Genomic DNA, 17,309 nt, shown 5'->3' on the forward strand with positions numbered 1-17,309 from the left:
GTAAAACTATGAAAAATAACCGTGAACCAAGAACATGTCCAATCAAGAATGTGTGCACCGTCTAGTCAATGCTATAATAATAATAATAAGAATAACCAAGGAAATCTCATATCAGGGTATAGATATCGAGAGTATAGCCATGCTATGAAAGCACGCTTATAAATCATATTTTTAACAGGAGTCGTCTTCATGCACAGTCTCTCCTATTTGATAACAACTAGGTGATTAAGTAACAATTTTTCATAAAGTCATTCATGTCAACCACAATATCAGACAAAATAAATACTATATGCATAAGCCGATTTTTGTCTACTCATGACCTTTCAGGTGATCTCTAAAATCAATAGCTGGTCTATAGTTAACAAATTTATATGTAAATATAAAGCTTCCATCTATAAAGACTTGGAACATATGACATGACTTTTATGCAAGGGCTTGAGTTGTATTTAAGTTTGCTCCAGACTGGTTATAGTAAAATTTAGTCTGGTCTGGTTCAGAATTCATTTCTGGGAAATTTGTACTGTCTGGTTTGGATTTTTGGTTCAGTCAGATCGGTTTGGGTTCAATCGGATCTGGTTTAGATTCAATTCTAGTTTGGTTCAGTGTCGGTTCTGGTCTGATTCATAACTGGTTCGGGTCTGGTATGCAGACTGTAGGGGTTCTGGTTTAGGTCAGTCTGGGTTCGGGTCTAGTCTGAACTTAAGTTCGGGTTCGGTTTAAACTGGTTCGGGTTCAAGTTCAGACCGAACTAAAAATATATATTTTTGTAAAAGTGAAGCTTATGGGATTCGAACTCATAACCAATGGCTTAGGATCCAAGTCTTGTGACCACTAAGCTAAGCACATACATGTGAAGTTTATTGTTGCAGAAGTACATATAATAGTTAAGTTCTGATTTCTAGACCAACAAATTTATTAGAAGGAGGGGTTTGGAAAATAACCCGAAAATACATAATTTTCTAAACTTGACCAAAATGAATAATAAAAATATTATCCGAATTTTGAAAATTTATTCATTTTCTTGTTAGAAAAATATCATTATCTAAAATAAAAATGCTTACATAAATTTTGGCATACAAACTTAACCCACAATAATTATGTAACATGGAAACTAATATTGACAAAAATTTTAAAGAGGAAATTTTTCTTGCATAATAATAATAAGAACAAATTCTTAGAGAACTCAAGAATAATAGAATACTATGAAATTAGAACATAAACGAAAATATTCAACAAGAAGCAAGACAAAAATGCTTGCCTAATTGCCGAGCTAAGTCTCTCAATCCCAAAAGCCAGCAAAAAATAAAATCCCTACTCCTCCTCCTTTCTCTCTATATTTTTTTTTCTCTCTTCGTGAGAATGAATGATTGACAGTGTAGGAAAATATCACATGAGAGTTGCTCCGTAGACAGAGGATTTATAGGCCTTAGTCATTTATAGATGGGCCGGCGGGGATGGGTCACGGGTTCTAATTGCATCCCTTTGTCAAAGTTTCACTGCCAAACATTATTATTATTATTTTGTTTGTTTGTTGTTGGATTTTTGACTGGTGGGATGATGAATTTATTATACCGACCATGTGATTGATAAGGACTTGCAGACAAATTAGACTAATGAGCTTGATTTCGGGAGAGTTAGGCGGAAAGGAGTGTCTACTTTAGATCAATAGTAGCATGGGTTAAGACAAACATTTAGTTTATCGTGTTGCATTTAAGACTTTAAAGGAGCTTTTAGGAAAGTCGGTATGAGGTAGACAACAAACAGAAGTTTAAAAATAATAATAATCTATAAATGCAAAACTTATGGGAGAAATGCATACGTTGTTCGAACTTGTTTAAACTTGTATTCATAGAGGTCAGGTGTCTTTCTATAAGGTGGTGGGCCTTGGGCCTTGTCATGATCCCTTTGAATTCCCCACCACATATCAACTCAGTGGGTCATCAAGGTGGAGCCAAGGCCCTTCTCAAAAAAAAAAACTAGCTCCCTTTACATAACTATTATTCCTAAAAAGATCTTACCAAAGTTGATGATATTTTAGGGTATTACAGTTTCTGCGTCTGTACTCACCACGAGGTCTGTCCTGCATCGCGCTTGTTAGCCCCTCTCCTCACCGAGTCATGCTCCCAATTAGTTGTTCTGCTTTTCGAGCGCCCTCTACGACATCAGCATTTTTTTAGGTATCTACCTCCTGTCTGAACTGTATAATTGAGTCTGGATCTCAAATTTAGACCCTGCATGGAACCTTTGTCCCTTATCACCTCATACACCATTCCCCGGCAGCAACCTTGCGTGAGCTTGCAAATTCGCTGTCCAATACTCATCATACAGTATGTAAGCTCGCTGTGTTAGCATGCACAAACTGCTCTACCATCTCAAGACGCAGTGTCTTTTGCGAAAAAAATGTCTCTAGGAAACTTTCTTGGGAAATGTACTCCCATGAAATTGGCTGAGGCAAGCTTCTCCTCCTTGCGTCCCACCAGGTCCCTGCTACATTAACGAGCCGTAGCCGTGCACAGATTTACTCATCTTCGTCTGTATTTTTGCTGCCCTTAATAAGCGATACCATATGCCGTCTGCCAACCACATCTCGGCCTCATATTCCGCCTTCAGTCCCCGCAAAGGTTGAGGGTTGAGCTTCCGAAAATCGGGACACATTACCGAGACCTGGCAACCTGATGGTGCCCATGCCTCTGCGATTTATGAGCTACTAGCCTCCCTAATTGCCTTCGCAAAGATCAGCCTGATCGGCTTGATTTCCCTTCACCAAGGACTAACTGAGTAGGCGGGGAGTCGACGCTTGGGGCCATATGATCACCTTAAAGATGAAGATTTGTTAAGATTAGGACTTTGAGTAATCAGGGTATTTGGGAGTCAAAGCGACAAGAATCTGAAAAGCGAGGACTCTACTCTATATCATTGCTCTATCGTTGTTGTCTACTCTTTTATGTTTACTTGTATACAGGATGAGACAAAAATTATAAACTGGCTCTGATACCAATAAAAACCTGTGCTCACGCCCCCAGTACCAAAATAAATATTTGTAGGACGTGAAACTCGGTCGCGCAATGCAAACCATATCCGTCACCATTCACCCTTCTGGAATTATCCGCGTTATTACAGATATATTGCGCCTACAAGAACTACTCACAGTAAGCAGTGGTAACTAATGATAACAAAGGGAAATGTATAGAATAAAAAGAAATCAGAACAAGACAAGTTTCTCTTATCATGTCCGTCAAACTTCCAAATAGGAAAGAGGAATCGGCATACATTATAGTTCTGAAATGCCAAATTTATTACATGACAAGTCTCCATATACGACTGTAGACTTACCTAATACAAGAAGTAGAGAATTGATATAACAACAAGCTGCATCACTGTTTGCTGAGCCTCGTCCCCGTCGAAATACTCTTCGATCCCTGCCGAAGAAGAGAATGGTTTTTTTTTCCCCGAAATTCTGTTTGGCCGAGCAAAAAACAAACCCCCAAAGAGGGCTATCAGGAAAACTCCCAGCAAGGCGATGTAAAATGAGAAATGTCTACGTGCCTCGTGTAAGTGTTGTGACAAGTATAAATAAAAATATGAAGATCTAAATTCGAGCGTGAAATACAGAAAAATACTCATCATAAATATCAAACAAGCTCTACCACAAGTGCACATCAAATATATTATTTTAATTTTTATATGTTATTTGAATTAGCAGGAGAATGATACCATGTTACTATAAATCGGTCCCGTAAAAACATCCCGCGGGAATACGGCGACAAGATTGTATTGCACCATTTGGCCTTATCATTACATCAATCAGACATTTAACAGACTGTATGTACAGGCCTTATCATTTCATATCAGTATGCCACATGAACCATTATATACACCTTTTTATATCTCCATCCAATTCCCCTTTATAAACCCCATGTTTGTCAGTTTAATTAATTGGCTAGTGCCATGAAATTTGTCCACTAACCACAGAGTACTGCCTGCAAGACTTCTGTAAAACTATGAAAAATAACGCCCATAACAAGAACATGTCCAATCAAGAATGTGTGCACCGTCCTAGTCAATGCTTAATAATAATAATAAGAATAACCAACGGAAATCTCATATCAGGCGTATAGATATCGCAGAGCTATAGCCATGGATATGAAAAGCACGCTTATATAAATCTATTTTTAACAGGAGTCTGTCTTCATGCACAGTCTCTCCTATTGATAAACTAGTAGCTGATTAAGTAACAATTTTTCATTAAAGTCATCTGTCCAACCACAATATCTAGACAAAATAAATACTATTGTATCTGTAGATCAGTTCTCTCCCCGAACTCCACTTGTTTCTTAAATTTTTGGTACCGAGCATCCTCGAACTGGGTAGCCTTGATTCGGTCCACCAGAGTTGACTGTAAATGTAAACTCATCAACTGTCTCCCTTCTCCAGGCAATATAACCCCCATGTTCATCCTCCAAAACTCAGCTAGCAACTCCCGTTGTCTGGTGAGTCTCATCGCCATAGGTTTCCTGCTCAAATGATCTGGCACTACATTAACCCGTCCTGGGTGATATTGTAAATCAAGATCATAATCCGCCATAAGCTCTAACCACCGGCGTTGTCTCATGTTGAGCTCCTTTTGAGTGAAGATATACTTTAAGCTTTTATGATCTGTGTACACCTCCACTCTCTGCCCTAAAAGATAGTGCCGCCAAAGCTTTAATGCAAAAATAACTGCCGCCAATTCCAGATCATGAACCGGGTAGTTCCTCTCATGTGTCTTCAACTGCCTAGATGCGTAAGCTACTACCTTTCCATGTTGCATCAGAACACAACCCAAACCCAAACCAGAAGCATCCGTGTGTACTACAAATCCTCCTAACTCATCAGGAATTGTCAAAACTGGTGCTGTTGTCAACTTCTTCTTTAACTCCTCAAATGCTGCTTGGCATTCTGGAGCCCACACAAACTTGACCTCCTTCCGAGTCAGCCTAGTAAGTGGTCCTGCAATCTTAGCAAAATCTTTTATGAATTTCCTATAGTATCCAGCTATCCCCAAGAAACTCCGTACTTCTGTCACAGATATAGGAGGATCCAACCTCAACACTGCATCTACCTTCTTTGGGTCTACAGAGACACCTGCTCCTGAAATTACGTGCCCCAGAAAGGACACTTGCTCCAGCCAAAACTCACACTTGTTTAATTTTCCATAAAGTTTTTCCTTCCGCAGGATTTCCAACACCGTCTGTAGATGCTCTGCATGATCATCCTTGGTCTTAGAGTATACAAGAATGTCATCGATGAACACCACCACGAACTGGTCGAGATATTGTGAAAACACCTTGTTCATCAAACTCATAAATGTAGAAGGAGCGTTTGTTACTCCGAACGGCATCACTTGGAACTCATAATGCCCGTACCGTGTGCGAAATGCAGTCTTGGGTATGTCTTCCTTCCTCACCTTCAGCTGATGATAACCTGATCTGAGGTCCAGTTTAGAAAATACCCTAGCCTCTCCAAGCTGATCAAAAAGATCATTAATCCTGGGAATAGGGTATTTATTTTTGATGGTAACCCGATTTAACTCTCTGTAGTCAATACACATTCTTCGGCTACCATCCGGCTTTGGCACTAACACCACAGGTGCCCCCCAGGGTGAAGTACTAAGCCTGATAAATTGCTTATCAAGATACTCCTGGACTTGCTTCCGCAACTCCTCTAAATCTGCTATCGGCATCCGATAAGGTGGTTTTGAGATGGGTGAAACCCCTGGAATAAGATCAATGACGAACTCTATATCTCTATCTGGTGGCAGACCCGGCAACTCATTAGGAAAAACATCAAGGAACTCCTTGACAATTTCTGGTATAGGCTTCTCCTCAACCTCTATGCAAGTTAATACTCCCTCCACGCCAGCTCGATACTCTGGATGCTCCATCACTTTGCTACCACTCATGAATTCAAAGTCTGGGTGATCTGGTATCTTGAACACTACACTTCTGCGTCGGCAGTCGATCGTCGCGTGGAAGTTATAGAGCCAGTCCATTCCCAAAATAACATCGAACCCATTAGTGTCAATTACCAACAAGTCTGCAAATAGCTCCCTACCACAAACTACCACTGGGCATTTCTTACACTCCCTACTAGATGTTAACACCCCACTACCGGTATGGATATTCCAGCTTGCATCTAATTTATCACATGGTATAGTGTGTCGTGCAATGAACTGAGCAGATATAAAACAATGCGATGCCCCAGAATCAAATAGGGTAAATGCAGGGACTGAATAAACCAAAATGGTACCTGTGACTACATCACCAGATGTGTCTGCCTGCTCAGCAGTAAGTGTCAAAACCTGACCTTGTCTCTGCTGCTGCTGAGCTTGTTGACCGTATTGCCCTGGGCGCCTCTGTTGATATTGTGGCTGGTATGAGTGCAGAAAATGGGGACCTCTCCACAGTCTCTGGCCTTGAAAGTGTTGACCCCTCTGATGTCCTCGGAACATCTGTTGTTGGGTAGGTAAGGACGGCCTCCACTGTTGTCCACCTTGTCTAGTCTGACCTGCTGGTACTATCGCTCCACCTGAAGCTCCTCCTCCTGGAACTCTTCTACTAGGACAAGTGGTAAGCTGATGATCTGCTGCCCCACATATTAAGCACAACCCATTAGCTTTCCAACAATCCTTCATCAAGTGCCCCGGCTTTTTACAATAATGGCAAACCATGTTAGTTGGTTGTGGAGCTGGTCTCGAAGTTCCTGTCTGTTGGCGCTTGGCTGGTGCTCCTCCCGTCTGAGGTTTCTGCTGGTTACTCCCCGAGGTCTGTCCTGCATGGCGCTTGTTAGCCCCTCTCCTCACCGAGTTCATGATCCCAATTAGTTGTTCTGCTTTTCGAGCTGCCTCTAGGACATCAGCATAGGTATCTACCCCCTTCTGACTGTAAATTTGAGTCTGGATCTCAAAATTTAGACCCTGCATGAACCTTTGTCCCTTATCCACCTCATTTGACACCATCCCCGGAGCAAACCTGCTGAGCTTGGCAAATTCGGCTGCATACTCATCTACAGTATTAGCTCGCTGTCTTAGCATTGCAAACTGCCTCTACATCTCAAGACGAGCTGTCTTTGGAAAAAATGTCTCTAGGAAACTTTCCTGAAATGTCTCCCATGAAATTGGCTGAGGCAGCTTCTCCTCCTCTGCGTCCCACCAGGTCCTTGCTACATTAACGAGCTGTAGCTGCACAATATTTACTCGATCTTCGTCTGGTATTTTTGCTGCCCTTAATAAGCGATCCATGGTCTGCAACCACATCTCGGCCTCATATCCGCCTTCAGTCCCAGCAAAGTGTTGAGGGTTGAGCTTCCGAAAATCGGACACATTACCCGACCTGGCAACCTGATGGTGCCCATCCCTCTGGCGATTATGAGCTACTAGCTCCCTAATTGCTTCTGCAAGATCAGCCTGATCGGCTTGATTTCCCTCAGGGACAACTGGAGTAGGGGGTCGACGTCTTGGGGCCATAGTGATCACCTAAAATGAGATTTGTTAAGATTAGGACTTGAGAATCAGGGTATTGGGAGTCAAAGGACAAAATTCTGAAAAGGAAGGAACCTACTCTATACATGCTCTATCTTGTTGTCTAATCTTAGTTTTACTTGTATACAGGATGAGACAAAAATTTATAAACCTGGCTCTGATACCAATAAAAACCTTGTCACGCCCCAGTACCAAAATAAAATATTTTAGGACGTGACTCGGTCGGCAATGCAACCATTCGGTCACATTCACGCCTCTGAATTATCCTGTATACAGATATATTGCCTACAAGAACTACTACATAGAGCATGTAACTAAGATAACAAAGGGAAATTGATAGATAAAGAAATCAGAACAAGACAAAGTTCTCTTACATGTCCTCAACTTCCAAAATAGGAAAGAGGATCGATACATTATAGTCTGAAATGCCAAAGTTTATTACATGACAAGTCTCATAACGATGTAACTACCTAATACAAGGGAAGTAGAGAATTGATATAACAACAAGTGATCACTGTTGCTGAGCCTGCCCCTCGAAATACTCTCGATCCTGCGAAGAAAGAATGGTTCCCGAATCTGGGGCGAGCAAACCCCAGAGGAGTCAGAAAACTCCCAGCAAGCATGTAAAATGAGGAAATTGTGCTCGTGTAAGTGTATGTTGCAAGTATAAATAAAATATGAAATCTAAATTTCGAGGTGATATAAGAAAAAGGCTCATCGTAAATATCAAACAAAGTCTACCACAATGCTCACAAATACATTATTCTTAATTTATATGTTATTTGAATTAGAGGAGAATGATATCATGTATATAAATCGGCTTTCCCGTAAAACATCCCGGGAATACGGCGACAAGTATTGTATTGACCATTGGCCTTATCATTTATCAAATCAGTATGTACAGGCCTTATCATTTCATATCAGTATGCACATGAACCACTTATATACACTTTATATTCTCCATCCAATTCCCCTTTATAAACCCCATGTTTGTCAGTTTAATTTAATTGGCTGTGCATGAAATGTTGTGCACTAACCACAGAGTTACTGTGGAACGACTTCTGTAAAACTATGAAAAATAACCGTGAACCAAGAACATGTCCAATCAAGAATGTGTGCACCGTCTAGTCGATGCTATAATAATAATAGCCAAGGAAATCTCATATCAGGATATAGATATCGAGAGCATAGCCATGCTATGAAAGCACGCTTATAAATCATATTTTTAACAGGAGTCGTCTTCATGCACAGTCTCTCCTATTGGATAACAACTAGGTGATTAAGTAACAATTTTTCATAAAGTCATTCATGTCAACCACAATATCAGACATAATAAATACTATATGTATAAACCTATTTTAGTCTACTCATGACCTTTCAGGTGATCTCTAAAATCAATAGCTGGTCTATAGTTAACAAATTTATATGTAAATGTAAAGCTTCCATCTATACAGACTTGGAACATATGGCAGGTATGCATAAGCCGATTTTTGTCTACTCATGACCTTTCAGGTGATCTCTAAAATCAATAGCCGGTCTATAGTTAACAAATTTATATGTAAATGTAAAGCTTCCCTCTATACAGACTTGGAACATATGGCAGGGCTTTTTATGCAAGGGCTTGAATTGTATTTAAGTTTGTTCCAGAGTGGTTATAGAAAAATTTGGTCAAGTCTGGTTCGGTCTGGGAAATTTGTATTGTCTGGTTTGAGTTGAATTGGTTCTATCAGATTTGTTTGGGTTCAATCGGATCTGGTTCAGAATTCGTTTCTGGTCTGGTTCAAATTCAATTCTAGTTTGGTTCAGTGTCGGTTCTGGTCTGATTCATAACTGGTTCGGGTCTGGTATGCAGACTGTAGGGGTTCTGGTTTAGGTCAGTCTGGGTTCGGGTCTAGTCTGAACTTAAGTTCGGGTTCGGTTTAAACTGGTTCGGGTTCAAGTTCAGACCGAACTAAAAATATATATTTTTGTAAAAGTGAAGCTTATGGGATTCGAACTCATAACCAATGGCTTAGGATCCAAGTCTTGTGACCACTAAGCTAAGCACATACATGTGAAGTTTATTGTTGCAGAAGTACATATAATAGTTAAGTTCTGATTTCTAGACCAACAAATTTATTAGAAGGAGGGGTTTGGAAAATAACCCGAAAATACATAATTTTCTAAACTTGACCAAAATGAATAATAAAAATATTATCCGAATTTTGAAAATTTATTCATTTTCTTGTTAGAAAAATATCATTATCTAAAATAAAAATGCTTACATAAATTTTGGCATACAAACTTAACCCACAATAATTATGTAACATGGAAACTAATATTGACAAAAATTTTAAAGAGGAAATTTTTCTTGCATAATAATAATAAGAACAAATTCTTAGAGAACTCAAGAATAATAGAATACTATGAAATTAGAACATAAACGAAAATATTCAACAAGAAGCAAGACAAAAATGCTTGCCTAATTGCCGAGCTAAGTCTCTCAATCCCAAAAGCCAGCAAAAAATAAAATCCCTACTCCTCCTCCTTTCTCTCTATATTTTTTTTTCTCTCTTCGTGAGAATGAATGATTGACAGTGTAGGAAAATATCACATGAGAGTTGCTCCGTAGACAGAGGATTTATAGGCCTTAGTCATTTATAGATGGGCCGGCGGGGATGGGTCACGGGTTCTAATTGCATCCCTTTGTCAAAGTTTCACTGCCAAACATTATTATTATTATTTTGTTTGTTTGTTGTTGGATTTTTGACTGGTGGGATGATGAATTTATTATACCGACCATGTGATTGATAAGGACTTGCAGACAAATTAGACTAATGAGCTTGATTTCGGGAGAGTTAGGCGGAAAGGAGTGTCTACTTTAGATCAATAGTAGCATGGGTTAAGACAAACATTTAGTTTATCGTGTTGCATTTAAGACTTTAAAGGAGCTTTTAGGAAAGTCGGTATGAGGTAGACAACAAACAGAAGTTTAAAAATAATAATAATCTATAAATGCAAAACTTATGGGAGAAATGCATACGTTGTTCGAACTTGTTTAAACTTGTATTCATAGAGGTCAGGTGTCTTTCTATAAGGTGGTGGGCCTTGGGCCTTGTCATGATCCCTTTGAATTCCCCACCACATATCAACTCAGTGGGTCATCAAGGTGGAGCCAAGGCCCTTCTCAAAAAAAAAAACTAGCTCCCTTTACATAACTATTATTCCTAAAAAGATCTTACCAAAGTTGATGATATTTTAGGGTATTACAAAAGAGCAAAAGAAAATTGACTTAGTTGCTAAGGATATGCAGACACAATCGCATAGAGTTTTTAGGCTACATGGCACTTAAATACCTTATAGTTTTTCCTACTTTACGCTTATATACCCCAAGTTGTTTTTAGTAGCAATAATAACAATAATATACCCTGAGTTGTTTAAAGTTGGCACGCTATTACCCTCTGTTTGATTCCCATGTGATTTGCGTGTGACCTTTTTAGGACAAATTTACCCCTCTTGTTCACTGAAATCATAGCTAAACCATTACCAGCTCTATTTTCTTTCACTTCTCCCCCAAATTTTAATTTAATTTTCACCTTTTCTCTCCTTTCTCCCATTTTAACCTACTTGCTACAACTCATGATGGTGATGCAATAATTGATGACTTGGAGGTCAGTCTTAACTCTTTGGATTATTCTCCTCTTTCACTTCTAACTTTGCACTATGTATGTGCAAATTCTTAATCCTTGCTTACTTGAGCTTTTGCTCCCAACTCCAACTCCATGCTTTCTCTTTGCTATCTGACTAGGGGTTAGCTACAGGAAGCATCTCTTTCTTACCCTTCGGGTTGTCACGAGGAAGTTCAGATGTCCCTAGTCCATTTCAACATTCTCAATTCAGTATATAAGTTTCAAACAAATTGTCCTTGCCTGTTGACAGAAACTCAACTATATGTGCGCAAGAACAAATTCAAGAAGAAGGCAAAATAAATTTCTAGGGAGAGAAGAAAGAAACAGAAACATCTATGGTGAAAGAGGGGGGGTTAACTGAATTTAAGAGAAGGATAATAAAAAACCTTAACTCAAATTAAGGGAAAGAAAGAGAAGGAATGAAGGGTATTCTAGATATTTGTAGATCCTCCTTCATTAGCTTCTCTAACGCCATCACTGGAGTGGAATCCTCCCATCAGCTTCTTTGGCGGTGAAATTAGGGTGCTACCATGGTTTTTTTAGGGAAGCAAAGAGCTATTGGTGAAAGTGAATTTGTTTAGCGTGAGGGGATTTAATTTCATCAAGGGTAATTTTATCTTTACACTTCAAAATTTTAACTTTGTTTGGAGATTCTAACAGAAAGCAACTTGGGATCTATTATTGCCACTGAAAGCAACTTGGGGTATATGTATGTAACAGAAGGGTAAAGTATAGGTATTTAAGTGGTATTTAGCCAACTTTTTATCAACCATTTGCTATACATGAATACATTATCAGTTCATTGGGCCAGTGGCACAGCCACATTCAAGTAAATGTGGGCAAATGCCCCCACTTAGATTTTTTTTTTTTTTTGCTATATACCCCTCCTATGTAATAAATCTAATATTAAGACCCTAGCAGAAATTTTTGTGCTATATACCCCTCCTATATAAATCTAATATTGAGACCCTAGCTAAGTATTTGCCCTCACTTGGTCTCTTAGACACATAACTATTATGGTATTTACAATTTAATTTTATTATAGCCTACTTGTAAGTTCAAATAAATTGTACTTTTAATTATAATGACATGTACTTTAAATGGAGGCCCATATTGGTAACTATAATGCATTTTTAACTAAATGCATTTAGTTTGATAAGACCTACTTAGTTAAATACAAATGCCCATTAATTAATCCTAATTATATCTAATTGATCCCTCTTACTTTGCCGTCATTATGGATCAATCCATTTAAGAGAAAATCAAAACGAATAGGTGAGCCTACTAGAAGGATAGAATGATTTTGGATTTTGAGAGAAAAGTAGGTACAATGTTTAAGCTTTATATGTTCTAAATACTTTGCATAAAATTTTATTAGAATTATTTTTGTGTAAGAGCAGAACTTGTGAATTGTGATAGTGGGAAAAGCTTAGTTGCATAATAGGAAAAAATTATGGCTTGACGACAGGCAGAATCGATCAAAACACTTTTTTAAATAGAAAATTTTTATTTTCTATGTTATCATTATTAATCTCAATTTATAGTAGTATTTTATTACTTCTAATTATACAAAAAATCATCTAGTTGTATATTTTTAAATAGGTTATAGATAAAATTTAAAAAGATCATAACTACCAAGATAATGTCGACAGTTCTTTAAAGCAATGATGTATGATATCATATTTTATTTATAATTTTTTTGCCCCATTAGGTAGTGGGTCGTGACTCCGCCACTGCATTGAGCTATGTTTGAAGCACATCAAACATCTATAGGTATAGTATATCCACTAGAAAAAGATCTACATCATATCATACATCATACATCATACATAGTTTAAAAATGGGAGTTGTGAAAAAACTTTTTATAGATAATATCACCACTATTCTTTTACTATACTACATTCTAATCATAACTACACTAAATTAATTATCATTATTAATTATATTATATGCCACTTGTCAAATTTGTATAACTAAGGACATCTTATAGAACTATAAGTAATATATAAGAACAAAATATTTAAAGGTTATTTAGACATTAGTCTCTTGATTTTAAATCTTCAATAATTCTATATTAGTCCCTGAAAACTTTGAAATTGCTCATAAATTTACGGACTGGTATTCAATTATTAAAGGTTTGAGAGACAAAATGTGCAAATAAGCCACATTTAAACGAAGGATTAATTTTTGAAAACCCGTCAAGTATGAGGGTTGTCTCAAAAATCGCACTCAACTCATTTTATATGAGAAAAACCTCCCAACTATAGAGGTGTTCTAGATTATCCCTCTTAACATTAGTACAACAACAATTTTAGAAGCCTCCCAAAACTTTTGGCATGTCCCATAAAAACTCCCTTGACCTTTTACACTTCTCTCAACAAACTCTTTTAACGTCATTACTTCAATATGTGATTTGGACGTAATACCCTCATGAGAAAACCCATTTTAGTTAAAAAAAAATCCTGAACCGATAATAAAAAGACCACAACCAATTTACAATATTTTCTCCTCCATATCTCGTATTTTTCTTTTATCCGGCAAAAATCAAGCTAATTCTTCTATGGTTGAAATATACTTGTCACGTGATAGATTAGACTCAACGGCGTTAGTTTTGAGGTGTTAAGTGAGAAAAGTTCAATGGGTTAAATCAAAGTTTTAACATTGAGATAAATTATCTGTATCCCAAATTTGGGGATATTTTCTCAAATTAAATAGCTAGAGGGAATTTTCTAACACACACACACTCCCTCCCCAAAAAAAATTGAGGAGTATTATGAAATTAACCCTTAAATAAAGCACGACTTAAGGCACATGCGATATCAATTTTATAAGAGTGGATTTTTGTACCAAGTCTATCATTCAATTAGCTTTAAATATCTATTGTTACAGATTCTCTTAGAGAAATTTACTTTTTACTAGGATGATATTAGATCCTTATGATTCTCTTTGTCTTTCATAGTTTGGAACTCATTATTTAACAAAATAAACTTTGTTGTTTATTTTATATTACTCACCTTCTCATAGGTTTATGAAGCACATAACCCGGATAGATGTATTATTGCGGATATTGGATTCTTCTAACTCATTTATTTAAAATTTTGGATTATTGTTGACATTTGATAGATCTAAACTATTTTGTTAAGATGCAATCCGTATGAGTACATAATATGTATAAATCATTTTTGGATCATATTTTATAATTTTTTGACACCAGAGAGTAATTGTTTTGGGAATTTTAGACAAATCAATTAGTTTAGCTGGGAAGATGTGGAAGGATTACAATATTAGATTTTGAATTGATCACATAGTTTGTGTTTTCTTTCCTGAATTTGCACATTTTGACTCAGAGAATTCTAAACAAAAGCTTTTGAGTTACTATGATATTCAGTCGCCGGCTATAAACAACAGGTGGAAGTCATCTTTTATAATTAAACAAATCAGATAGGACTAGATAAAACCTATCATTTTTCTTTGATGAATTCAAGAATTTATTTTTTCATTAATAATAAGAGTCTTTTCGATATTGGTCCCTAACATCATTGAAGTTGCTCTTAAATCATTGAAATTAGTCATTCAAATCATTGAAGTTGCTCTTAAATCATTAATATTTTAAGATTTTAAACTTCACTTTTCCTTTGGAAGGTAAAACATTGAAAACCAACAAGGTTTTATGCATGAAAATATCCATAAATTTTTAATATATTATAGTAATCATAAACTTTTTCGCAACCATGTTGTAGAAAATAAATATAAACCTAAAATACACAATTAAAATATTTGACCACGTGCAATGCACGTGCATTCCACCTAATACAGGATAAACACCATAGCTGAAAATTTCAACCAAGTTGTAATGAGATGAGGGTTTTTAAACTTGTCAAGGTGGACAGCTGATGGATTTAAATTCACTGATTGGCTTGCTTTTTTGTGTTTGATGAAAATAGCAAGTCATATGATTAATCATTAGTCTAATTGGTTGCGCTAATGCATTTTTTATAAATAGAACGTCAAGGACAAGGCTAACAGGGTGACTGAGTAGACAACTCTTAAGCTAATCATACTCATGGTTGACAATCCATTAAGTTGATTCCGTTTAGATAATATGCAAGAGTCTGGACAGTTGGACATCACACATACATATCCACTTCTTTTTCTGGCGTGACCAAACAAGATATGTGATGCTCATGTGACCATACAAGATTATATGCTTTGCTCTTAATCTTGGAGCTTCTATTATCTAAAAGAATATTTGTCTTTGGTTTAACCGTATGTACACCCCTCTACTATGAAGGTATAATCACTTGTGTGCCCGAACTATTTTATTAGCACTTACACTTACTGCATCGTATCCCTAAACTAAGTTTGTACAAAAATAATGAATTGCCCTCTAGATTGAGGGCACAGGGGCATCAGCGCGTCATCATCATGGTCCAGAGGGTGTATCCACAATTGACGCTTTGTTTTTTTTCAACTCATCTGAGCTCATGTTTATTTCCTTCGCAGGAGGAACTAGAAGAAGCCTATGCTTCTAGTAACAGCAAGCAGCTTCCACAATATACTGGACCGAGAAAAGGCAAGAGATCAAAGAGGAAGAGAACGGTACAGTGATGTAGAGATCTCTATACCGCACAAACGCAACATCCTGAGTCGCTCATGTCTCATTCAGCTGTATATCAAATCTCTGTATCATGGCCATTTTTACTCCAGGCTAATTTTTATTGTAAGCAATTCAACGAGATCCTCAATCAGCTAATCAAAATAGTAAAGGCTGAAGAAGTAAAATCTATCATGTAACATGGTTTAGATCGGTGAAATCATTCCTTGCTTCTTTCTGTGTATCTTGTTCGATATATAATTTGTTAGGATCTGTACGTACTAAGGAATTCCCTTTCTTATTATTATTATCGATGTATTGATTGATTCCTCTTTTACAAATTTTTTTAGACGACAATCCTAGTTTATATAGAACTAGGTGTATACAAACTCCTTTTGAAAAAGACGGTACGGAATAAAGACAAAAAGGATCCATGACAGTCGTTTCTGTATCTTAAAGTTCCCTACAAGATTTTTGATTTTTCCCCCTATATTTATCAATAGATTTGTCAAAGTTGTTGTGCTTTAGTTCAAATCTAAGTTTAGATTGTATTCCTAATTTGTGTTTTCTATTATCTCATGGAAGATAGAACGCAGCCTTAACATGGTATATTCTTCATGTATCTATTTCTCTGTAATAATGGGAGGACCTAAAAATCACTATTCATGCTACAGTAAAAACTACAGTAATTTATTATATCATTATTCAAAGAAATATTACTGTGACATGGGCGGGATACTGCAGCAGTATTAAAAAACATTACTGTAGCAGAGATGGAAGATTGTAACGTTTTAAAAAATATTACTGTAGCAATTTAAGAAAAAAATATTGTAGCAATTAAAAACAGGATTTTTGTAACGATAAAAAAAAAGGAAGGTTGTGTTTCGAAGGAAGGTTGTGTTTCGCACGGGGCGCACACTAGTATAGGAAATAAAGAGAGATCTATAACAGGAGCGGTACACTTAAATTGTTCTCCCCCCACCCCCCAAAAAAAATTCCCTTCTTGTGGATTATAGAATGCTGAACTTAAAAGTAAAAGTGCACTAAGCAGACAATCATCATGTTCAGCCAAATGATCTCTGGGATTGTCATAGGAACCGGACTTCACCGACCAATGAGCAAAAAATAATACCAATAGAGTAACACTGCCAGCTAAGATTTTTGGTGCAAAAAGTATAAAATACATGTACTAAGCATTTCATTGCGCCTTAGTCTGACTATCTCAAGTACAGATTTTATCAGAACATCTTGTTGATCTATACCGTACACGGGTGGTTAAGAGGTTAGTTTGGAAAATTTAGCTATTCTATCTATGATTAAAACCACCGCATTCCTATAGGGATGGTTCTGACAGGATAATTAGTGGATTATCTCCAACCACATTTCAAATCAAGGTTAAACTCAAGTAATGTAACTTGTGTAAGACTAGTTTCAAATTAATTAAAGTTCAGATTTGTAGTTAGGCTTAGGCAAATTTGTATTTAGACTATTAACACGTTTTAGAAAAAATAAGTTTTCAAAAAACCCT

At 37.0% G+C, this 17,309-nt stretch overlaps 1 protein-coding gene across 1 annotated transcript in view; it reads left to right on the top strand.

Annotated features, from left to right (window-relative positions):
• The window catches only part of LOC109848085 (inner membrane protein PPF-1, chloroplastic-like), a 27,911-nt gene extending 11,800 nt beyond the window's left edge, over window positions 1-16,111 (top strand). The window contains exon 11 of the mRNA XM_020417399.1: window positions 15,691-16,111. Coding sequence (XP_020272988.1) covers window positions 15,691-15,795 — 105 coding nt within the window. The 3' untranslated portion in view covers window positions 15,796-16,111. The remainder of the gene's footprint in view (window positions 1-15,690) is intronic.

This window comes from Asparagus officinalis, chromosome 7 (assembly GCF_001876935.1).
Source record: "Asparagus officinalis chromosome 7, Aspof.V1, whole genome shotgun sequence".
NCBI classification, from domain to species: Eukaryota; Viridiplantae; Streptophyta; class Magnoliopsida; order Asparagales; family Asparagaceae; genus Asparagus; species Asparagus officinalis.